Below are 23,564 nucleotides of genomic sequence, written 5' to 3' on the forward strand. Positions count from 1 at the left end.
TCAAGTCAATGTATTATCTTTTTTTTTTTTTTTAAAGATTTATTTATTCTATTGAGAGAGAGAGAGAGAGAAAGAGAGTTAGTAGGAGAAAAAGGAGGAGAGAATCTCAAGTAGACTCAATGCTGAGCAGGGAGCCCAACTGGAAGCTCGATCCCAGGACCCTGAGATCATGACCTGAGCTGAAGTCAGACACTTAGCTGACTGAGCCACCCAGGCACCTGGCCAGGCATTACTCTTAATCACTGAGTCTATATGGCTCATGTGACCCAGGATGTCCCTCTGTCCTTCTGTCTTCTGTTAGTATCCATGGGATTGCTCAGATCAGCTCATTTATTTTGGTAGTCCAGGCCCTCCCCAATTTCTGAGTGTCCTTTGAGGGGTGAGGATGGGGACAAAAGAAATCTTCAATTTCTCCCAAGTCAGTCCTTAATGCTATCATTTCCTTCACTTTTGTCCATCTCCTGCAGCTTCTGTCCTTTCTGTCCCTACGATGGACACTCCCTTTCCCCAGGCTGCTATTCTCCTCAGGGCCAAATGTAGCCCAAACCCTCCATTCAAAGCCCAACAGCATGTTGCCCCATATTATCTCTCCAAAATTATCCCCCAAACTCCTCACCAGTGGAAGTCATGTCTGTCCCTGTCCACTCCAGCCCTTACCAGGGGGTGCATCCTCCCAGCTCCCCCTATTTCCTATCAGCTCCTCTGTCCAAAATTGATCCTGGTTCCATGCACCCACTATGTTAGGCTTCCCTGGGAAGAGTCCCAAATATGGCTTTCCAAACACCACTTCCTGGAAACCCCAGCTAGCTGCCTGACTGGGATGAGGAAAAAACCTGTTTTCTGAGTTGCTATCTAGGCAAGATAACTCTGTTCATAAGCTCCAGCTTTAGTTACCCCTCTACCTCAATAAAAAAAAGATTTTATTTATTCATGAGACACACAGAAAGAGAGGCAGAGACATAGGCAGAGGGAGAAGCAGGCTCCATGCAGGGAGCCCAATGTGGGACTTGATCCCAGGACCCCTGAGCTGAAGGCAGACACTCAACCACTGAGCCACCCAGGCACCCCTACCCCACACCTTTTAAAAATATCCACCAAGGGCACCTGGGTGGCTCAGTAAAGTGTCCAACTCGATTTTGGCCTCAGGTCATGATCTCAGGCTCTTGAGATCAGGCCAGTGTCAGACTCCACACCCAGCGAGGAGCTGGCTTCAGGATTCTCTCTCTTCCTCTGCCCTTCCTCCCCCTCAAATAAATAAATCTTTAAAACATTTATTTATGTATAAATAATATTTATTATAATTATATTTAAACATATATTTTAAATATGTATTTTCTAGAAATATATTATGTGTACATATATGTATACATGTACATATATATATATATATATAATAAAAATATCTACTGAAAGTTTAATCTGGGAAAAGTTAGTGACCTTTACCACAACCACCTTATGAGTCATAGGTGCTTGCTACCCTGCTCCCTATCTCCTGGTGTGTTGTGACCCTAGACAGAGGACTTGTCCTTCCTTACCCCACAGCCCGACCCTGCCGCCACTCAATTGTGCCCCTACACGAGTAATAAGTCTTGTGATTCTTCTTTTGTGTGGGTATACTGAAACTGCCCCTTGGATAAAAACGACTCTTTGGGTCTCACTTTTCCAAAGGGGGAGCTTAAATATTGAGGGAGCTACCTGTCATTCCCCTGTGTGTGTGGCTCGTGGCCTTACCTTAGTCATCAGGTCATATCTACATAAGACACACAGAGAGAGAGAGACAGGCAGAGACACAGGCAGAGGGAGAAGCAGGTTCCATGCAGGGAGCCTGACGTGGGACTCGATCCCGGGTCCCCAGAATCACACCCTGGGCCGAAGGTGGCACTAAACCACTGAGCTACCTGGGCTGCCCTATTTATTATTTTTTAAAGTAGTCTCCATACCCAAAGTGGGGCTGGAACTCACCCCCCAAGATCAAGAGTCACATGTTCCAGTGACTGAGCCAGCAAGGCACCTCTAACATTCTTAATTCAACACACCACCTTGGGCTTCTCAACACACTAGTTCTTCTTACCTCCAGACCACACTCTATCTGAATTCTGCCAAAGCAAGAAGGGAGTATGGAGCTGAAGAATTGTTCCTACTGAATGCATGGTGGAGGTGTTGCTCAAACCCAGACCATTGGAACTGCCACTGTGAATATTACTTCATCCCTTCATTGACCTAGAAGCGGTAGGCAGGGCAGGAAATCTGCATTTTGCATCTGCATTTTTGAAAAATTTAGGTTATATTTATAAATTATTATAATGTAATTTATGTTTATAATTTATTATATATACCTTGTATTTATTTATTTATATTCTCAACTTTTAACTCCTTTTTGGTCCTGCCTTCTTTTTTTTTTAAATTAATTAATTTATTTATTTATGCATTATAGACACAGAGAGAGAGAGAGAGGCAGAGACACAGGCAGAGGGAGAAGCAGGCTCCATGCCAGGAGCCTGACCTGGGACTCGATCCCGGGACTCCAGGATCACACCCTGGGCCAAAGGCAGGCGCTAAACCTCTGAGCCACCCAGGGATCCCCCAAAGGCAGACACTTAACCACTGAGCCACTCAGGTGTCCCTTAGGTAGTACTTAGAAGAGCTAAGAGAAGGGGCACTTGTCTTTTGTAGGGTAAACACAGACTCTTCCATGGACCAGCAGCAGGAATTGGGTAGTGAATGGAGGGCTCAGCCTCCCTTCCAGGAACCTTGCAAATCTGTGTCCTTTCACCAAGGTGTGTGAGTGGGGGTGGGTGAGTAATTCCCTGGTTTTCTGCATTGTGGGGCCTCCCGCCCTGGTCCTCCCCCTGAGGCCTCATGCGTCCTCTAAATGGCCAGTCTGTGAATCTGCGGCTGGTTTCCAACCCAGTAAAGCCAGATTCCTCAATCTAGCCACGGTCGTGCAGACCCCACCCACAGCCTTCAATGTCACCCTCTTCACCGCAGTCCAAGGGCCTCTGGCTGAGTCTTGCAACTCTCAGACCTCCCTGTCGCTCTGCCCCTGCCACCTACTACTCCTCTTAAAAATTCTTACCGGCCCAGGATACTAACATCGGCATCGGTAAAAGGCTGCTAACAAAATAATCCTTAAATGTATCTGCTCAAGCTTAAGTCTGCAAACCCCTTTCACCCTTAACAGTTCTTGTCACTTCCAATACCCTTGCACAAGTCAAAACGAAAACGTCCGAAGACTACATTTTACAGATGAACATGTAGGGCACGGGGGCGGGGCGGGGGGGAGGTGTAAGCTGTTACAGCAAGGCCTCCACCCCTCATTAGGGACGCCCTTCGGCCACCGCTCCACGGCTGCTCGGTGGCATGAGCCCCGCGGGTTCCCGCCAACGTTGCAAGCGACACTCAGCCACTGCGTTCCCGCCACCAGGTCGCGGCTTCCCGCCCAAAGTGACGACCAATCAAAAGCAATCTCGCCGGTCAAGAAAATGGCCAATCACGCTTGAGGTCCCTGCCTGGAACCCGCCCCCCCAAAGCGGTCGGAACCAATAGCATTCGCTCGAGCAGCGAGCCAATCAGGATGCGGAGCGCGGCGTGGCGGGCAAGCAGTTGGGCGCGTGGCGTGGCACAGAGAGGAAGTGGAGCCCGGCGTGCGACCAGGAGGCGACTACCATGGTATGGCGGGTGGCCTCGGGCGGGGGCGGGGGGCAGGCCCAAATGGCAGTGGGGCGCAGGGCGGGGGGCCCTAACGTGGCAGCTCCGGGACGCTTGTGCCACTCGGGAGTGGCACCCGCAGCGCTGGCCCTTCCCGACTCTTTCTTCCTGGAGCAACCCAAGTGCTGCACTCGAGTTCTCCGACTTGTGTCTCCTACTTGTGGGCTCACGAGGGGGCACGGGTAGGCAGTATTACAGCGTCCTGAAATAAGAATGGTAGAAAACACTAGATGCTGAAAAATCTTGCTTCCTCTGTTAAATGGGGTATTTATTTATTTATTTATTTGGGTTGGTTTCTACTTAGAATTTTCTTAGAGCAAAACCAAGCAAACAGGAATAGACGTGCTCATATTCCCCTTCTTGCGCCAGAAATAGCACACAGTGCACACTCTTGCACTTTGTTTTTGCATTGCACAAAAAAATCCAGTGCCCTCCATATCGCCGTACAAAGATCTTCATTGTTTACGGCTGCATAGTATTCGAGCGTGTGGCTGTAGATTATACAACCTGTTCGGGGTCACTGGGTGCTTGGACTTTTTCCCAGTCTTTTGTACATGGAGCTGCGATGAGTAATCTGTGCATGTGCTGTTTCTTGTTTCTTACCTAATGTAGGTGTACATGCGGTGCCAGGAGTGGATGGCTGTGGTTTTGTAGATCTTGTCAGATTCTCTTCCATTGGCAATACACGAGAATTCGTGTCTTTCCACAGCAGGCTAGGCTTCTGTCTTTCCCTTTTTTAAAGATTTATTTATTTATTCATGAGAGACACACACACAGAGAGAGACAAGGGAAGCTGGCTCCATGCAGGGAGCCCACGGCGGGACTCAGTCCTGGATCCTGGTATCACACCCTGACCGGAAGGCAGATACCCAACTGCTGAGCCACCCAGGCGGCCCATAGGCTTCTGTCTTTAATTCATGCATTTTTATATCCTCATTTATAGATTTACTAGGTAGTTGTTAACACATTAATAGTTTACACATCAGTTGAACCCAGCCAACACCTGTGTCATTGTGCATTTCCAAATAATGTGCTTATTTGGAAGACAAATAAGCAGTGCCCAAGAAGGACAGCCGTAGGTGGAGAGCCACCAAAACAGTCCTCCAACAGGAGTTCATGTGGTCCAGTTCAAGTTTCATTTAACTGAGGCTGAGAGCTCATCCTGTTTCCTCTCCTGATTACTGTGGTAGCTTCCGAACTTTATATATGTGTGTGTCTGTGTATAACTATATATACAAACTATATCATAATTTACTATATAATAATTCATACTAACCTCTGCATTCTCCCTTTGTAAAAGTTGGTTTTGAGGCTTCTCTTATCAGTCATTGCACAGCCTGAAATCAAGCTGCTCAAATGAATTACTTGTAGAAGTGAATTATTTTAAGTATAAAGGAAAGCTATCTTCTATTATCAGACAGGTAAAAGAAAGCTTTAAGATTAGGAGATAATTTGTGCATTTCATCATTTTCAGGAGCTTTTTTTTTTTTTTTTTTTTTTTTTTTTTTTAGCTAAGGCTTCATCTTAAGAAATAAAAACACCATGATTAATACTTTCAGAGAGCTATTCCACCATTGTTGTTTGATACGATAGAATCTTCTTTTTTTTTTTTTTTTTTTTTTACGATAGAATCTTCTTAAGTTGAAATGCCTAAAATTTGATTTTTAAAGTTCATAGTAATTGAACCAACTCAATTAGGAAACTTCCGGGGAGGGAGAGGTGGTGACAAGTTGTGAATATAACCTCAAATAACTTAACATTGATGTTCTCTGAGAAAATATTGGCTGTTCTAGGTACTTTGTTAGAAGAGTTTGTGTCTGAAGATGAATTTAGTAGAGGGTCATCTGGGTGGCTCAGTTGCAAACGTATGCCTTTGGCTCAGGTCATGATCCTGGAGTCCTAGGATCAAGCCCCATGTCGGTCTCCCCGCTCAGTGGGATGTGTGTAGGTACATGCTCTCTGTCTCTCAAATAAATAAATAAAATCTTAAAAAGAATTTAATGGGGGATCCCTGGGTGGCGCAGTGGTTTGGCGCTTGCCTTTGGCCCAGGGCGCGATCCTGGAGACCCGGGATCGAATCCCACATCGGGCTCCCGGTGCATGGAGCCTGCTTCTCCGTCTGCCTGTGTCTCTGCCTCTCTCTCTCTCTCTCTCTCTCTGTGACTATCATAAATAAATAAAAATTAAAAAAAAAAAGAATATAATGGGAATCCCAGCATCCGAAATTATGTTTAAAATCCTACTTTGGGGATGCCTGGGTGGCTCAGCAGTTGAGCATCTGCCTTTTACTTGGGGCAAGAACCCAGGGTCCGGATTGAGTCCCGACATCGGGTTCCCTGTGGGGAGCCTGCTTCTCTCTCTGCCTATGTCTCTGCCTCTCTCTATGTCTCTCATGAATAAATAAATCAATCTCAAAAAATAAATAAAATCCTACTTTGTGCATCCCTGAGCCTCATCACCAAGTTTAGTATCTTCTGGAGAATTTGTCCCTGCCTCTAAAGGCAATTTTTTTTTGGGGGGGGGGGCTCAGTGTTGCAGTTTGGTTAGATTCAGAATTAGACCATCAGCTGTGATTTAGGCCCTTGTCTTTCATGTAATAAAAACAAGACCAGAAGCCGAGTTTGGAGGCTTCAGAGCTTCAATCCTAAAGATTAGGAGATGACAGTGCTAGGTTAGGAAATTAGAAACAACTTGAAATTGTTTGAGATTTCTGAACTGTAATGTGATCATAATTAGATGATAGGAAAATAATACCCATAGTTAAAATGATTTGGGCTTGTTGTCGGGAGTGCTGGGGGTGGAGGCAGCTGAGGGTTTTGGCCTTGCTGTTCAGGGGTGTGATAATGGTGATTGGTGGCAGGAGCATGGCTGCTCAGGGCTCTGGGGTCCACTCTCCCCTCCCACTACAGACCAAACTCTTACTGGAATTATTTGGAATTTATTTAGACTTGTCTTATGGTTGACAGAGAATGTGGTCTACTTGGCAAATGTTTCCTGTGTGTATGAGAATGTGTATCCTGCTGTGTGGATTGGAGTATTTTCTAATGTAATTTAGATCGGTATTGTTGATAGTGTTGTCCAGGTCTTCTCTAACCTGACTGATGTCTATCTAGTTGAATCAGTTATTGAGAGAATCTCGAAGTCTTTGATTGTGGATTGTCTGTTCACCTTCCAGTTCTGTTTTTCTTTGTATATTTTGAAGTTCTGTATCAAGAAGCTATGGTTCTAATAATACATAACCATTATGGATTATTATGCTTTTCCTGTTGAATTGGTCCCTTTATCATTATGAAATGACCCTCATTCTTTAGTAAAATTCTTTCCTTTGAAAGCCACAGTGTTGGTCCTGGGCTTTGCTATCCCTGCTGTCCACCACCAGGCTGAGTGCCTTGTTCACCTGGGCTCCCTGTGAGCAATGTGCTGTCATGTCAGCCAGGTGTGACCCAGGCTGCCTCCTCACCAGGGAGAATGCTGAGAATGTAGAGACTGTAAGTTCCCACTAGTATACTCAGCAGTGGGTTGGAGCCCACTGGTGCTCTTGGAGAAGTGGGAGATGAGTGGCAGAGTGGAAGGCTCCAGACTCGCCACCTTGTCCCTGTATGCCTCAGCGGTGTCACTGCCCTGCTGTGTGCCTGAGCACTTCTCCCAGCCCTGCTGCCCAGCCTCATCCAGGGTGGTATTTCCTTTTAACTTGCTTGGAGAGAGGGACACCTGGATGGCTCAGCCTGTTCAGTGTCTGCCTTCAGCTCGGGTCATGATCTTGCTCTCTTGGGATGGAGCCCCACGTCAGGCTCTGCTTGTCAGGGAGTCTACTTCTGCCTCTGTGCTCTCTCTCTTTCTCTCAAATAAATAAAATCTTTAAAATAAATAAATAAACTTGCTTGGAGGAACACCTGGCAGCTTGCCTGTCCCATCCATCCCAGCTCTCTTCTTCTAGACCTAAGGTCAGTCTACGCTAATAGCAAGCAGTGTCAGCAGAAAATAAAATGAAATAAAAACTGTACTGTTCATCTAGCCCCTCTAGCTTGCCTTTGGTTTAGGCTTAGCATGGTATATGTTTTCAATCCTTTACTTTCTAATCCATCTTTGGGCTTCTTATAGTTGGTTTATAGTTAGGTCTTGCTTTTTCTCTGACAATCTGCCTGCTAATTAGATATTTACACTTAATTTGTAACGATGTTTACTGTGGTTATTGGTAGTGTTGGGTATAAATCGACCACGTTGCTGCTTGTTTTCTGTTTATCTCCTGTTTGTTCCCTCTTTCCTCTCTTTTCCTGCCTCTTTTGGATTATTTTTATGATTCCATGTTATTTTTTTTTATTACTTTTGTGACTGTACCTCTTCTTTTTTTTTTTTTTTTTGTGGTTGTTTTGGGGATTATAGAGCACATCCTCAGTCTGTCGCAGTCTGCTTTCAAGTGATATTATACTACGTCCCAGCAAAATACTTATATTTCTCCTCCTTGGGCTCTGTGCTACTATTGGTCATATTTTAATTTTTTTAAAGATTTTATTTATTTATTCATGAGAGACACAGAGAGAGAGAGGGGCAGAGACACAGGCAGAGGGAGAAGCAGGCTCCACACAGAGATCCCGATGTGGGACTCAATCCCAGGACTCCAGGATCACGTCTTGGGCCATAGGCAGGCACTAAACCGCTTAAGCCACCCAGGCATCCCATATTTTAATTTTATATGAGCTATAAACCCCACAATAAATCATTGTTTTTGCTTTAATGTTCAATATTTTAAAAATACAATAAAAAGTCTTTTATGTTTGCCCACATGTTTAGCAGTTTTGGAGTTGTTTATTACTTTGTGTAGTTCGAATTTTCCATCTAGTATTTTCCTTCTCTAGTTAATTCTTTTAACATTTCTTATAATAGTGATCTGCTGATTATTCATTCCCTCAGTTTTTGAATGGTGAAGTATTTTGCGCCTCTCTCTCTCTCTCTCTCTCTCTCTCTCTCTCTCAGTTTCATTGAGCTGTCAGGGTCATAAAATAAAAACAAAGTATATAATTTGACAAGGTTTAACAGTTATGTATTTTTTAACTCAGTCAAATTTGATCTATTGTTGTGTTGTAATTACTGACCGGTTAGTATTTCTGTAAAGTTTTTATTTTAGAAAACTGCCAATTACATGGTTAAATTTCTCAATGCAATAAAATCCAAAGTATTTATTTATTTTTAAAGATCTTATTTATTTATTTGACAGGGAAAGAGAGCATAAGCAGGGGGACCAGCAGGCAGAGGAAGAAGCAAGGAGCCCAGTGTGGGGCTTGATCCCAGAACCCTGGGATCATGATCTGAGCCAAAGGCAGATGCTTAACCAACTGAGCCACCCAGGTGCCCGTAGACAAAATATTTATTTTTTAAAAAGATTTTACTTATTTTTTCATGAGAGACGCAGAGAGAGGGCAGAGACATAGACAGAGAGAGAGAAGCAGACTCCTCGCAGGGAACCCAGTGCAGGACTTGATCCCAGGACTCTGGGATCACGCCTTTGAGCTGAAGGCAGATGCTCAACCGCTGAGCCACCCAGGCGTCCACAGACAAAATACTTTATTTTGTTTTATTTTTTAAGATTTATTTACTTATTCATGATAAACATAGAGAGAGAGGCAGAGACACAGGCAGAGGGAGAAGCAGGCTCCATGCCGGGAGCCTGATGAGGGACTCCATCAGGGGACCCCAGGATCGTGCCCTGGGCCAAAGGCAGGCGCCAAACCGCCGAGCCACCCAGGGATCCCCTGAGACAAAATATTTTAGAACAAGTCTTTCAATACACTGATCTTTCAGCAATGCAGAGGCTCTCCCTATTAGCTATTAATTCTATCCAGTGTATTTTGCATTTCAGGTATTCTTTTTTATCATTAGCAGTTTGATTTAGGTCTTTTTTATATCTCTCATTTTCTTCTCTACCTTCCTGGGATATGGATAGGTATGTAACAACTATTTTAATGTCCTTGCCTACTAGTTCTGTCATCTCTGTCACTTATGGGTCAGTTTGTTTTGATTATTTTTTCTTTTCATGTGGTCATATATTCTCTGTGTGTGTGTTTGTGTGTGTGCGCGCGCACGCGCGCTTATACCTGGTAAGTTTAGATTGACATTAAAAGTGAGCCTTTAGTGTAGGTCTCATTTGGTCCCACTACTAAAGGAAGGGCTCCCTTTAGTGCTTTGTGACTTAGGAGGCCTTTCCCTCAAGACGCCTGAGAGCTCAAGAGTCCCTCACACATGGGTGCTGAGTGCTACTCCATTGTGGACTCAAGTGGGACTCTTTGCTGACATCCACAGAGCTCTTTCTGTGCAACTCTCTCCCCTCCACTATTAGCGACATGGTTTCTAGATACCTTAGCCTCCTTGAACACTGAATTCTCTCTCAACCTGGGGAGATCCCTGGGCATTGGGTTTCTGCCCCTTCCCCCAAATGTAGCCTGGAAACTCCCCAGCACTTGTCTGGGGGCAATGCTAAGGCTTACATTGTCTGAATCACTGTCTTGTATTGCCTGTTGTCCAATGACTATAAAGTGTTATTTCATATATTTTGTCTGATTTTCCAAGCCATTGTTTACCAGTTTTTAACATTGCTGATGGCTTGGAAGACTAATTTACCATGGTTCTATTACTATTCATAGTTTAAGTGTATGTCTCTCTATGTTGTGTAGATAAGTGTTCAGATATAAATATCATTGGAAGTTCATGGGATATAATGTCTGAGGAGATCTTAAGACAACAAAATATTTTAGAAAGACTAACTTAGGATGTTTGGTTTCATTTGCATGCTATATAGTGTTGATTGCCTTGAAGACAAGGGGGTCTCAATGCTTATGTTCTGGTCCCCAGCGCGAGTGCATCTCTATCCACGTGGGGCAGGCAGGTGTCCAGATCGGCAATGCCTGCTGGGAACTGTACTGCCTTGAACATGGAATTCAGCCTGATGGTCAAATGCCAAGTGACAAAACCATCGGTGGTGGGGATGACTCGTTCAACACGTTCTTCAGCGAGACTGGGGCTGGCAAGCATGTGCCCAGAGCAGTGTTTGTGGACCTGGAACCCACCGTGGTCGGTAGGTCCTGGGGCACTTGGGTGGCTTTGCTGGGAGAGTGGGGGAGACTCCCTGAAGCCCCATCCATGTCCCCTGGGCTCCTTCCAATCCTTTTGCAGAATGGATGAGACGTACAAGTATATGCCCGTGGCTGTGTTAGGTGAGAAACCACGGGGTTAGTGCTTAAAGTGTCCTTGACACCGAGGCTCCTGATTTAGGAGAACCTAAAGTACAGAACAAAGATGGGCTGGGACTAGATTCACTTGTGGCCGCCTCAGAGCCAGGTGGGTGGCTATGTAAACCCCACCTGCAGGGTGCCCAGTCACCGGCCCCGCCCTGACTCTGCACACATCTGATGCAGGTGCACAAGAGTCTTGACGTGCATCTTAGACATAGAAGGTAACTAGAGAAGATTCGTTGGGATCCTGCAGATTAGAAGCCTGAGGTGGTTCTCAGGGAGAGCTACAAAGAGAGAGCACCTTCAGCGGCCACCCAGGAGAAGACAATGTCACCCTGAAGTGTGAGGCGCAGGCCACATAGGGTGCCCCAATGGGACTGCCTGGCAAAGTCATGCTGACGTGGTGACTGTCCAGGATGTAAGGGATTTTTTAGTTAGACTCTTGGATGTAGCTCCAGATCTGAAGAAATAATTCCATGGGTGAGGGTGTGAGTGGTTTCCCTTCTTTGGGGACCAGTCAGATTGGACTTGGTATCTCCAGTTGATGTGACCTACTAGAGCCATAGATTGCAGCTGTGGTCTGCATGTTGCACAGACATTTTCTATGAGACCCTGATGCTGCTGCCCCCCAAGGAACAGCATGTGCTTGGTAGATCCAAAGGGTCCCCGAATCTATCCCCCTTGGCGAGTTAACAACAGGCCTTGAAGACCGACGGCCCACGTGTCCTCTTTGCAGATGAAGTGCGCACGGGGACCTACAGGCAGCTCTTCCACCCAGAGCAGCTGATCACCGGGAAGGAGGACGCAGCCAATAATTACGCCAGAGGCCATTACACCATCGGCAAGGAGATCGTTGACCTGGTCCTGGACCGGATCCGGAAACTGGTAAGAGGGCGCTAAGGAAGCTTCTTGTGGGTGTTGCCCTGGACAGGAGGGTGGGCAGGGATGGCGGCCAGGAGATGACTTGGACAAAACCCCAGGCCAGAATCTCGAGTCCACGTCTTCCTTCGCGTGTGGCTTCAGTGCCTCCTCCATCACCCATCCGTCTTAACGTCTGCCCTGCTCTTTGCTTCTGAGCATCACACGGGTGCCCTGTGGACGGTTTGAATGCGTGGTGTCCTGCAGAGGGAAAGAGAAGTGACTGTGGCTCATCAGAGGCTGGCAGTGTGGCTCCCACCCTGGCGGCACTGACTCTCGGTCTGTGATTTCTCTCAGGCGGATCTGTGCACGGGGCTGCAGGGCTTCCTCATCTTCCACAGTTTTGGGGGCGGCACCGGCTCTGGGTTTGCGTCTCTGCTCATGGAGCGGCTGTCGGTGGACTACGGCAAGAAGTCCAAGCTGGAATTTGCCATCTACCCGGCTCCCCAGGTGTCCACGGCCGTGGTGGAGCCCTACAACTCCATCCTGACCACCCACACCACCCTGGAGCATTCCGACTGTGCCTTCATGGTGGACAACGAGGCCATCTACGACATATGTCGGCGCAACCTGGATATCGAGCGGCCCACGTACACCAACCTCAATCGTCTGATCGGGCAGATCGTGTCCTCCATCACGGCCTCCCTGCGATTCGATGGGGCCCTGAACGTGGACTTGACAGAATTCCAGACCAACCTGGTCCCGTACCCCCGCATCCACTTCCCCCTGGCCACCTACGCCCCGGTCATCTCAGCCGAGAAGGCCTACCACGAGCAGCTGTCCGTGGCCGAGATCACCAATGCCTGCTTCGAGCCGGCCAACCAGATGGTCAAGTGTGACCCTCGGCACGGCAAGTACATGGCCTGCTGCATGTTGTACAGGGGGGACGTGGTCCCGAAAGATGTCAACGCGGCCATCGCCACCATCAAGACCAAGCGCACCATCCAGTTTGTGGATTGGTGCCCGACTGGATTTAAGGTAGGACTGGGTGATGATGTGAGGTTTCTCCCGTCAGGGGCAGCCGACCAAGTACAGAAGGCCTTTTGTGGAGAATACCCCTGATCCATGGCAGCCAGCCCCTGGTCATCTGAGCCCGAGTGATAATTTATTCAGTGGGGCCTTTTGAACTTCCTTCCTTAGTTATCACACTATATATATATGTGATGAGAATTTTTTTTAACTTCAAACAGGAAATTTTTAGGACAATTTTTGTTTCCTCTTTTGGGTGGTTAATTTGTGTGGAAAATGTAGTTTGGGTTTAGAAATGCAGAAATTTTGGAAGCATTTTGAGAATTTATATGGATATTTTAAATTGGGGCATTAATACAAACATTGCTGTCGCTAAACACTTCATTCCACTGGCACATAGAAGTTAACCCAATCTAAATATCGCATGCAATGTTTGATTTAGAGAGAAACTGTCGTGTTTTTGGGAAAAATATGATGCCGTATTTCTCTCTCTTTTGGTAAGCTTAGCAATTCTGACCTGAGTTTGCCTCCAGCATAGTTTGTAGTCACCTTCCATTTGATACAGGATAGGAAACTTGATGTCACTTTGCAGCTTTGTCCATAGTTTAAATACTAAGCCCTGTCAAGGCTTTCCATCATAAAATTTCATGTGAACACAGCCACACCTGTTCATTGATGTGCTGTTGTGGCTGCTTTGTGCTACAAAGACTGAAGTAATTGTGACAGAGACCATGTGGCCCTGCCAGCCTAGAATATGTACTGTCTTGCCCTTGACGTTCTAAGTGACCCTGTGTATTGCTACCCAAACCTCTGTCCCCTGGTTTAGAAATTTGGAATGCCTCTCCTTTGGTCCCAGCCCTGGATTATCACCCCCTTTCTCCTATTAGCACACCTAGGCCGCCTCCTGTTGCAGTGGTAGCAGCAGTCCTCAGACCTCTGACAGCAATCCTGTTGTCCTGGATTCACAGGCTAGCTCTCTTAATGGGAGACCGGGGTGGGAGGATGATCTCCCCTCATAATAAAACCATAGTGTTGTGACTCAAGCAGAAGAGGTTTCAGCTACAGCAGTGAATCCTCGTCTGTAGAATCCTATGGAGAAAATGCCATCTAAGGCATACAAAGCATTATTCCTTTTTAGAAGAAACCATCCTGTTACCTGAGCACGTCACATGGCTCAGAGGCTGGGACACAGCCCTTCAGGCAGCTTGGAACCGAGCCAGGCTGGCTGGCCCCTTTTTCCCTGTTGTCCTTGTCTAGAAACCAGCACCCTGCTCGCCTGACACTTTGCCTGGCACAAAGAAGGCACCTGCCGGTCTCTTGTTTGCATGAAAGCACCCACCATTTCTGGGTTTGACTGAAGCTTCACAGACTGCTTTCTTCCTTTTCTCTGGCAGGTGGGCATCAACTACCAGCCCCCCACTGTCGTCCCCGGGGGTGACCTGGCCAAGGTGCAGCGGGCCGTGTGCATGCTGAGCAACACTACCGCCATCGCCGAGGCCTGGGCCCGCCTGGACCATAAGTTTGACCTCATGTATGCAAAGCGAGCCTTTGTGCACTGGTACGTGGGGGAAGGCATGGAGGAAGGGGAGTTCTCTGAGGCCCGGGAGGACCTGGCAGCCCTGGAGAAAGATTATGAAGAGGTGGGCGTGGATTCTGTGGAGGCAGAGGCTGAAGAAGGGGAAGAATACTGACCGGAGCGGAGCTGGCAACCATCTCTTTGTATCGCCCCCACTATAACATTACGAGATAGGTTTACCTATTAAAGTTTCTGTTTGAAGCATCGTGTACCTTGTCCTGCATTTTGACATAATTCTGATCCAGATCCCTGTCTTTTCCAAGTGGATTTCCAGGGAGGAAAAAACAGGTTTCCTTTCAGAAAAAAAATTAAGCATGGGGATCCCTGGGTGGCGCAGCAGTTTGGCGCCTGCCTTTGGCCCAGGGCGCGATCCTGGAGACCCGGGATCGAGTCCCACGTCGGGCTCCTGGTGCGTGGAGCCTGCTTCTTCCTCTGCCTGTGTCTCTGCCTCTCTCTCTCTCTCTCTCTGTGACTATCATAAAAAAGTAAAATTAAAAAAAAAAAAAAATTAAGCATGTCTGTATGTTTAGTTACCACATTAATCCTAGAAGAAGGCTTCAAAAGTCATGGCTGAGGGTATTAGGAAAAATGCTTTGGTTCTTAAATCTTTCACTAGTTCTTGATGCTCCTTTGGAGAATGGAATTGTAACCTGGTTTGTTTTTCCAAATCATGGAATGGCCACTTTAACTCAGTCTTGTGGGAGGGTCCAGGGAGGCAGCCCTGCCCTAGTGCAAACTCTTACTGAGGCTCCGTTTTCAGCAAGGCCTTTGTTTTGGGGGGCATTGTTTTAAATCTTTTTTTTTTTTTTTAGATTATTTGGAGTGCAAGCAAGTGAGCAGGAGTAGTGGGGAGGAGCAAAGGGGAAGAATACTGAATGGGAGCGGGGCTGGCATGTGTTCCTCTCCCCCTACCCCCTTCTGCCACCCTGCAGCACAGCTGGTCTCCAGTTATTTACAATCAAAGTTTCTATATGAAACCTTTCTATTGTGATGCGCAGCTGGGACACACTCCTGTGCCTGCAGGGATAGGTAGGACCCCAAAGCCTGCCGGGTCATGTGGAAGGCTGTCCCAGGCTATACGGTAGAAGCAGGGAAACGATTTCCAAACAGATTTCAAAGCAAAAAAAATTTCTAGATTCTAGGTAAACTGAGAAGTTCAGTTGGGTTTGTCATTTTTCAGGCTTTTCTGTTGACAGCACATGGTGACTAATGTGTAAGTCAGGAACTGGAGTTTGAACATTGGAAGGGGGTTGTTGACAAGTCCCTAATACTGTGGGCGAAGTGTGTAGGGTCGAGGACATTTTTAGGGGGAAAGGAGTCTTACTGAATTCTGCATGGCATTCACAGCCCACAGGGTGAGCTCTAGGTTACAACACACATCATCTTTGATTTCATTGTGCACATAACCTATATGACATCATTCTACCTCCATGCTCACACCCTTGCAGATGAGCACCCCGGGAACAGTCTCAGCAAAAGCACTGCCCCTTTCCCTTTAGCAAAACATGGTGTTGTCGGTTTATAAAAGATCTGGTAATACAGTTGACCCTTGAACAACATGAGTTTGAAGGGTGCAGGTATGTGGGTTTTTTACAGTATAAATATCCTTTCCTTATGATTTTTTTTTCTAGCTTATTTTAAGAATACAATATATCATACATACATAAAATATGTTAATCAACTGTTTGTTGATAAGCCTTCCTGTTAACAGTAGGCTATTGGTAAGCTTTGGGAAGTCAAAGGTTACATTCATTTTTCAACTATGCAGGGGATTGGTGCCCCTAATCCTTTGTTGTTCAAGGGCCAACTGTACAGATACGGTCTTTCCAACCTGAAAATCAGGTACAGGAAGGTGAAATCACTTAAGTCACTTAGTTCAACTGCAGCACAGCGAGGCCCACCATGCAGAACTGATTCTAAATCTTTGTGTTTTAATATATTCAAAAGGTGATAGCAAGCAGCTTGGATGGACCCTCGGTTTCCCACAAAGCTTTATTACCAACTAGGGGGAACCCCATGTAGCCTCTATCAGGAGGCTGCCAAAGCCCACAGCTGGGCCACACGAAAAGTCTGCCCATGTCAGGTGCTGCTCCGAGTGGGGCTCTTCCCTGGCCCGCCCCCCTTCGGCAGCCTGGTAGCACTGGGTTGTCGGGGCATTCTTTGGCTGGATCCTTCCCGGCCACTGCGCTCTGCCAGTGCTGGGCCTCCACTCAGAGCCGCGCTGCCTTTGTTTCTCCCTGAGCAGACACAGAACACAATCATTAGGAACCAGGGCAAAATCCAGTCATCACATCTACTGCATTGTGTTCCTTGCATATTATGTCTAGTACATCTCTGTCCGACCTTTCGGCCAGGAACCCTCTGTCAGCCTTAAGCTCTGAGGCTGAGGACTGCCTGGAAATGGCATATCCAAGAGAAGTCCTCAGCAGAGTGCAGGAGGCCCTCAAGCATGCGTCCTAGGACAGAAGCAGTGCAAGGAGCAATAAGGAGAGTCCGAGAGGCCCATTTTGGGAAAGGTAAGCTCAGCTGGTTGACTCTAGCCCTGGAAAGCGTGAGGACCCTGCTGACCACCAGCAGTGCTGGAAGACTCACCAGCAGGGCTGCTGCCTCCCTGCCTCCCCTAGCACTCCCCGCTCCAGATCACCCACAGCTGAAATGCTGGAGGCACATCCATCAAGAACAGAAGTCAGGCTTTTGGATTTGGACTTCAGCAGCTCCTTCTCACAGGCGTTTCTCTGCCTACCTCCGAAAGTATTTTGCAAACATTTGGTGGTCAAGCCTCTCGCTCTCAAGTTCAACCCTGTGATTGAGTTCCTGTCAAGGCTTGACTGCTCAACGAGACTTGCCCTGACCACAAGTAGTTACATTCAGATGAAGACCACTGGTGCAGATAGCCCTTGACTTAGAATTTACTTACCTTACCCTCTTTCTTTGAAGACAGGAAAATCTGAAACCACACTTGGACCTCAGGGTGTTGACAGCATTCATAAGACTGAGAGGACACCACAGTGGATAAAAGATGCCCAGGGAGCAGGCTCGCCCACTGGGTCCCAGTCCCTCCCCATGGGCTTCCCTTGGCCAGGGCTCTTCGCTGCTCCTGTCTGGCAGGGTCCACCCTGCAGACTCTGACTGAGGTATGTGTCCTGTGTTTGACCCTCAAGCTCAAGGTCAGTTCTTAGTCAAATAAATAGCCTGCCCTGGGGACTGGTAGGTTTTTGGAGAAAAGACACCATGAGGTTCCTTGCGGGGGATGTTTAAGACATTCCTGTTTCACTATCTGCCATCTGAACAAGGGGAGGCAACTGCACATGCAGTGTACTGCAGCCTCTGGCTTCTCCAGGTTGTTAGACTTGCTTTCCATGCTCTCTGGTACAACAACGCTCCCCCCAAGATTCCTACAGAGTTTAGGACAGCCCTCCTTCAGAGCATTTCTGAACAGCTCCCCTCTACGGAACAGGGGGACTCTGCTGCTCAGTAGGCTGGAAAGGGTTATTAGAGTGGTGGCACGCTTGGGACTCAGATTTTCCCCTGCTTTGCCACCCTGGGCTTCACACTCAGTTGCTTGCAGACAGTGGATTCAACAAAGATGTAAGAACGGGTTACCCAGGGCTGAGGGCATGTGGTGGGGTGAGGTGGGCCAAATCAGCCTACCAGTGACTCACAGAAAAGACAGACACAAAGCAGAGAGGCGTCACTATACATTTCCTTTTTCCTATTACAAACGCTGATATTCTGGTTCCCACTGACTGGTCAGTGGGCAAGGACCCAGTCTCCTATGAGTGCATTAGGCCCACTGCCTTGCAGCTCGCCACAGGCTGGTGCCCACTCTGAGCCCATGTCCCTCTCCAGGCTGGCCTAACCCTGGGTACTTAGGTGCCCCACAAGCTCAGCTAGGGGCACCACCTGAAGGACTTGGAAGTACAGCTCAAGCACAGCTCACCCACAGCAAATGGCAAGAGGGGGTGTGGATCTCAGATGTGGGCCTGAGTCTGCAGTTTTTCTTCAGCATGGCACACACCTAAATTTCCTCTCCCCCTCAGCATAGTGACCAGGGCCCTTCTGGAAGCTCAAGGATGAGAGAAAAGGAGAAAACAGCAAATAATGTTCATCTTTAACTTGTTGAAGCTGATAATCCCTTGAAATAAGACACCAATGTAACGTTGAGCCATAAAAGGCATAAGAAAATCATCTAAGAATGAAAGTAGACCACTTATCCAGCTCTCTGCAATTCTTAGAACCTTCAGTAATCATGTGCTCTCACTGTTAGTTGGGAGACCCACTCAGGCCTCATTTTAGACAGAGCTGGGGAAGTTAAGGAGAGTGACACTTTGGTCTCAGGAGAATGGTGTGCAGGGCCTGTCAGTGGACAGATCTGCTCTGTTAAGCCTGACTCCACCATGCGCCCCTACACCTTGCAAGGGACTTTCTGGAGCTGGTCCTATCTGCCCCAGCTCCCTGTGGTGGGGTAATTAGGGTCAGGTGGAATCTGGAGAGCAAGGCTGAGCCAAAGGTAGGAGGGGTGACATGTCCCCAGACCCAGTGCCTGAGGGGGCCTCAAACAGTTGAAGACGATCACTGAACGTTAAAAAGCTTGGCATATTGTGTTATAAAGTTGGTGCTCCTCCTACTCCTAAAACCTGACTGCTCTGATGAAGCAAAACCCCAAATGCAACCCAAAACACACCCCCTACAGCTGGGGAGCTGGCCCACCCCAGTGGGACCCACTGTGCCATTTACATCTGGTGTGACTCATGTGGTCCTGATTCCCTATGCCCTGCAAGCAATCCTGGCAGGGGTAGGGGGATCGAGGGTTGACAGCCTGAATGTGGGCTGCTGCTCCCATCCCGCATATGGTCCCAGGAACGGCCTTTCTCCTTCATGGTGGCAGTGCTCAAATGGGCCAGAGGGGCCGCTGAGGCCAAATATTAGTGACCAGGTGGACACTGGATGCGTGTTGTGTGGGGAAGGAAAAGAACAGGGGGGGTTGAAGCAGCACAGTGGTTGCCCCAACATCCTTAGGCTGGTTGGCAAGGTCTGATGGCCAGGGTGAGTATGCGGCCAGGACTATCCATCACTGCTACTGGACAGCCCACCGCAAGGTCTAACCCATCAGCCAGTCTTGCTGCCCCTTCTGGCCTAGTACACAGGAGGGGCATAATCAGTGCTTCCAGAAAACATAACACATAGAATGACAAGGACTGATGTGCACCAGGGACATGCACACATGCATTTTTAGCTCTTAATGTAGCCTATGATTCTTGGGAGGTGTGACCCCTCCTGCACATGTACATATGCCTGGACTCAGTGTTTCAGGCAAGTGTCGTTGTGATTGTTCTGGAGCAGCGCTGTCCAATAGATACACGATATGAGCCACATGTGTCCTTCATTTTCTAGTAGCCATGTAAAAAAGTAAAAAGAAACAAAATTAACTAAAATAATGTATTTTTAATTAACCCAAAATATGCGATATTACTATTTCAACATGTAATAGGTACAAAAATTACTTGTGAGGTATTCTCTTTTTGTGCCAGTTCTTAGGCATCTGGCCATCTGAGGTGTACTTAAACTTGCAGTGAGTCTCAGTCACACCAGCCCCAGGGGGCCCATGGCTTCCATATTGGACAACGCAGCTCACAGCTTCGGCACACCAAACTTCATCTTACACGTTCCGGAGGAGCATCTTTTTAAAGTATACAGTTTCCCTAAGCTTCAGCAGAGAACACTCAACTGAATTTTATTTTTCCTTAGGTGACCAGACCCTCACTAAGACAAACATTTACCCCTCTGTGCTCTTGGGTCTTCTGCTTCTCCATTTTCTGCCTGAGTAAGCTTGTAAGTGAAAGTCCCCACAGCCCACCTGGATAGCCAGGGGACAAGAACCCAGATGACCCCTGTGCCTGCCTGCTGCAGCTTACCAGATCAAACACCTGAGTGGGGCTCCAGCCCCCGGTCTGCAGCAGCTTCACACCCCAATTCCATATGAAATCTAAGGCCAGGTAGCCCCAACAGCCCCAAACCCCATCATGATCCTAGGCTGCCACAGTCCCCCAACTGATCACTGACATCTCTCCTCTTTCTCTACCCTAGACCCTGCCCAAGGTCTGTGTGGACAGATTATGTGATATGTGGCCTCAGAGCTCTTGTCCTCTATTGCCTCTGCCTCATGGCCACAGTGCACTCCTGGCATGGCCCCTCATGTGCTCTACTCCCCTTCAGTGCTTCCCCACCAACCTCCTTTCCAGGCTGCCCTCTGTCCCCATTGGGCATCTCCCCAGGACCTCTATGTCTTCATATCCTGATCGCTGGCAGCAGACCCAAGGCCTAAACACTTGAGAAGTCCTCATGGGGCCCAGAACTCCATGCCACTCTTCTCTCCATGCTTGGGGATTCCTCCCCCACCTCTCTCAGAGCCGCTCTATGCCACTGCTCCCAGTGCCAAACCCACACTACCTCTTGATTCTCCACCCCACCCTCTTCTTTATCCCCCCTCCAAGCTCAGGCCTATTTCTGCCAGGGGCCTGGGCCTGCATCTGTGGCTGGAGCCCACCCACTACCCCTACCTTGAAGGGCTGCAGGGCAACAGGACTCTGAGTCTGCTTCACTCTTGCTGCTCCAGCAAGGCCAGCTACACTGGCTTCCTCCTGTCTCTCACCATTGATTTATCTAGCCATCTCCCTCACTGGAGGGAGGACCTGTTCATCTCACAACCCCTGAGTCCTCAGCACTGACAGCCAGCCTCGCACTCATGAGCGGAAACACCCCCTCAAATCAGAAGGGCTCCATTCCAGTTTCTCCCTCCTTCTGTCCACGGATTCCTCAACTCAGCTTTGTAGTCTACCCACCTCTACCCTGACCGGCCCCTTGGCCTTCTCTCCCCCTCCCCCCAGCCTGAACTCCAGGTGGCACCTAGAACATTGAGGTGGGTGCAATGGGGAGGGGCATGGAGAGCACAGCCAGGGCACCCATGGGATCTCAGGCCCTCATACCCTCCTGGTCTGGGCCTCCAGCCTCATCAGACCTGACAATACCTGGAAGGTACCCTTGGCTTAGGAGGCAGGCAGGAAAAGGCAATTACAGCTTATCCTCTAGGCTACCGGTCTTGGTGGGTGACAGCATCTAAGTGGCCAAAGTGTTTCTCATACCTAAGGCTTCACTCTCTATAGCAAAGTAAAGGCTTTCCCGCCCCTCTGCCTACTATCCTCCTCTGGGGTGAGAGCACCTCCACAGAGTACAGGGGGTGGTGGTCCCATTCTAGAAATATTGCAGGTTGTCTCTAATAAACTGAGGCATGAAATCCTGTCTCGGTCTCTTAAGTTGTGTGGCAGGAATGGCCCATAAGGTCCTGCCCTTGCAGCTCCTCTAGAAGCTGCTCTTCCTTCTGGGGGCCACAGCAGTTTCCACAGAAACGAGAGAGCACCAACCCCCAGAGATAAACCAATAAACGCAACCTGCAAAAGGAGAGAACAGGCAGCAAGAGAACCGGAGGGAACCGGGGGGCCCTGGAGAGAGAGGCGAGTACGTGGCAGCTGGGCCGTGGAGCAGAACCGGAGAGGCCGCAGGCCGCGGGGCCGAGGAAAAGGAGGGCCTTGCAGGGGGACTACGGTTCTTGGCAGAGAGAAAGGAGGTCTCTGGAGGTCAGAGAGAGACACAAAGAGAGTAGACAGAGCGTGGATCAGTAAGGAAGCCTGCGCTCCAGGGCCCAGGGCCTCTCAGGACAGGGGACATAGGTACCCAGGGCCCTGGCACTCCCACCCACAGGGGCCCAGCCTGCCCTCAGCCCGAACACCAGCCCCTTCTCAGGATGTCTGTGAGTGCCTGAGGGCTCTGGCCAAGCATTCAGAGCATTTCTGAAACTGGGAGCAGATGCGACACACCAGGAGGATGCAGTTGGAGCTCCACTGTGACACCTTCGTTAGTAGTGCCAGCTTATCCCCCAGTCTTGACTCTCAAGAGTGAGGAGGCCCCTCAAACTGAAGCCCAGTGCTGTGCCCACTCAGGCCTGTGTACCCTGCGTCTAGGGCAGCCTGGGGCTGCCATGCTGACCCCTGTCCTGCAATCCAAGCAAGGAAGCTCGGCTGGCTATGTTCCTGAGCAGCACCTGGGCACAGGTGGCCCACAGATGGAGAGGGTGCAGGAAGGCCTGTGCCTGCCCCACTCCCTGAGCGCTTTCCTGGAGGCTTGTACACACCATGAGAACAGGAACCAACACCACCTTGCTCCTGTCTTTGTGGAATGAAAGCACTTCTACCCAGCGCGGCAGCCGCAATCCTAGATGAGCCCTAGCCCGCCTGGGCACCCTGGACACCCATTTTGCATCCACCTGATCTGGATTCGCACACGGGCACTGTGAAGGGTAGCAACGAAGCCAAAGCTGGGGACTGGAAACCAAGAATGGAGCCCTTGGATGGTCCCTGCAGATGCTGGGAGAAGACCCACAGTAGCGCCCTGCCGCTCAGGGCCAAGCCTGCCTCGTGTCTGGCGCTGCCCGCTCCCTTCCCCCGCCACCCACCGCCGAGCCACCGGGGGGGGGGGGGGGGGGGGGGGGGGGGCGGAGCGCGGGGCCCGGCTCTGACCTCGGGTCTCGGGCACGCTGGATGTGGGCAGAGACACGGCCGCGGGGTCCTGGGGCTCGCCCGCCAGCCTCTGGCCAGCACACATGGACTTGAGCATCTGGAAGACGGCGAGGGGCGCCACGTTCAGCTTCAGCAGGTCCACCAGGATCCTGGAGAGAACACAGGCGGTGGGCTGTGAGCCCTCCCCGCCCGGGCCTAGGACGGCCACCTCCCTCGGGTCCCCCAACTGTACTGTGGGCGCCCACAGGGGCCCGGAAGGTGCGGGGGGCCGGTGCAGACCAGGGGCCGGGGCGGGGGGTCCGGGGCAGGACGACGCGCACCCCCCCGCGCGGGCTCACTTGAACACGTCGGGGTCGATGGCGCCGCCCGCCGCCTGCGCCAGCTCATACAGCTCCATCTCCTCAGCGCTCAGCACCTTCTTCCGCCGCAGCGCGAGCTTCTGTAGGGCCGCCTCCAGCCCCGGGGGCGCTCCGGGCCCGGGCCCTGCGCCCGGCGCCGCCATGTACCGGACCCCGGGGAGGCGCGCGCCGCGCCCGCCGCTCCGCCGCCGCCGCCGCGCCCCGGCGCTCCCGCAGCGCCCCCTGCCGGCCCCGC

At 49.4% G+C, this 23,564-nt stretch overlaps 2 protein-coding genes across 5 annotated transcripts in view; one reads left to right on the forward strand and one right to left on the reverse strand.

The window, feature by feature from the left end:
- Positions 1-14,598, forward strand: part of LOC112907504 (tubulin alpha-3 chain) — a 24,365-nt gene extending 9,767 nt beyond the window's left edge. The window contains exons 2-7 of one of the 3 annotated variants that reach the window (XM_072723439.1): positions 2,674-2,777; positions 3,425-3,669; positions 10,555-10,777; positions 11,671-11,819; positions 12,150-12,830; positions 14,216-14,598. In XM_072723439.1, the coding sequence (XP_072579540.1) occupies positions 3,667-3,669; positions 10,555-10,777; positions 11,671-11,819; positions 12,150-12,830; positions 14,216-14,512 (1,353 nt within the window). In that variant the 5' untranslated portion in view covers positions 2,674-2,777; positions 3,425-3,666 and the 3' untranslated portion in view covers positions 14,513-14,598. The remainder of the gene's footprint in view (positions 1-2,673; positions 2,778-3,424; positions 3,670-10,554; positions 10,778-11,670; positions 11,820-12,149; positions 12,831-14,215) is intronic. The other 2 variants (XM_072723438.1, XM_025982720.2) reach the window with 2 other exon arrangements.
- Positions 14,599-16,308: 1,710 nt separating this feature from the next.
- LOC112907474 (mitotic-spindle organizing protein 2B) lies at positions 16,309-23,534 on the reverse strand. 2 transcript variants are annotated; one of them, XM_072723446.1, is made up of 4 exons: positions 23,309-23,534; positions 22,971-23,119; positions 21,846-22,025; positions 16,309-16,634 (listed from the first exon to the last, which is right to left on the reverse strand). In XM_072723446.1, the coding sequence occupies exons 1-4, from the start codon at positions 23,470-23,472 to the stop codon at positions 16,477-16,479; spliced, it is 651 nt and encodes a 216-aa protein (XP_072579547.1). In that variant the 5' UTR covers positions 23,473-23,534; the 3' UTR covers positions 16,309-16,476. The 2 variants fall into 2 exon arrangements, with proteins under 2 accessions (XP_072579547.1, XP_025838486.2); XM_025982701.2 differs by lacking the exon at positions 21,846-22,025 and having other exon boundaries at positions 23,309-23,532.
- Positions 23,535-23,564: the final 30 nt, after the last annotated feature.

This window comes from Vulpes vulpes, chromosome 10, assembly GCF_048418805.1.
Source record: "Vulpes vulpes isolate BD-2025 chromosome 10, VulVul3, whole genome shotgun sequence".
Lineage (NCBI taxonomy): Eukaryota > Metazoa > Chordata > Mammalia > Carnivora > Canidae > Vulpes > Vulpes vulpes.

Bases quoted from the DNA above. Each gene is read 5' to 3' on its own strand.
- LOC112907474 (XM_072723446.1), bottom strand. From the start codon at position 23,472: ATGGCGGCGCCGGGCGCAGGGCCCGGGCCCGGAGCGCCCCCGGGGCTG. The intron at 23,120-23,308 runs GTGAGCCCGCGC...TGTTCTCTCCAG, and splicing joins ATCGACCCCGACGTGTTCAA to GATCCTGGTGGACCTGCTGA. The intron at 16,635-21,845 runs GTTGCGTTTATT...GTGTCTGCTCAG, and splicing joins CCTGTTCTCTCCTTTTGCAG to GGAGAAACAAAGGCAGCGCG.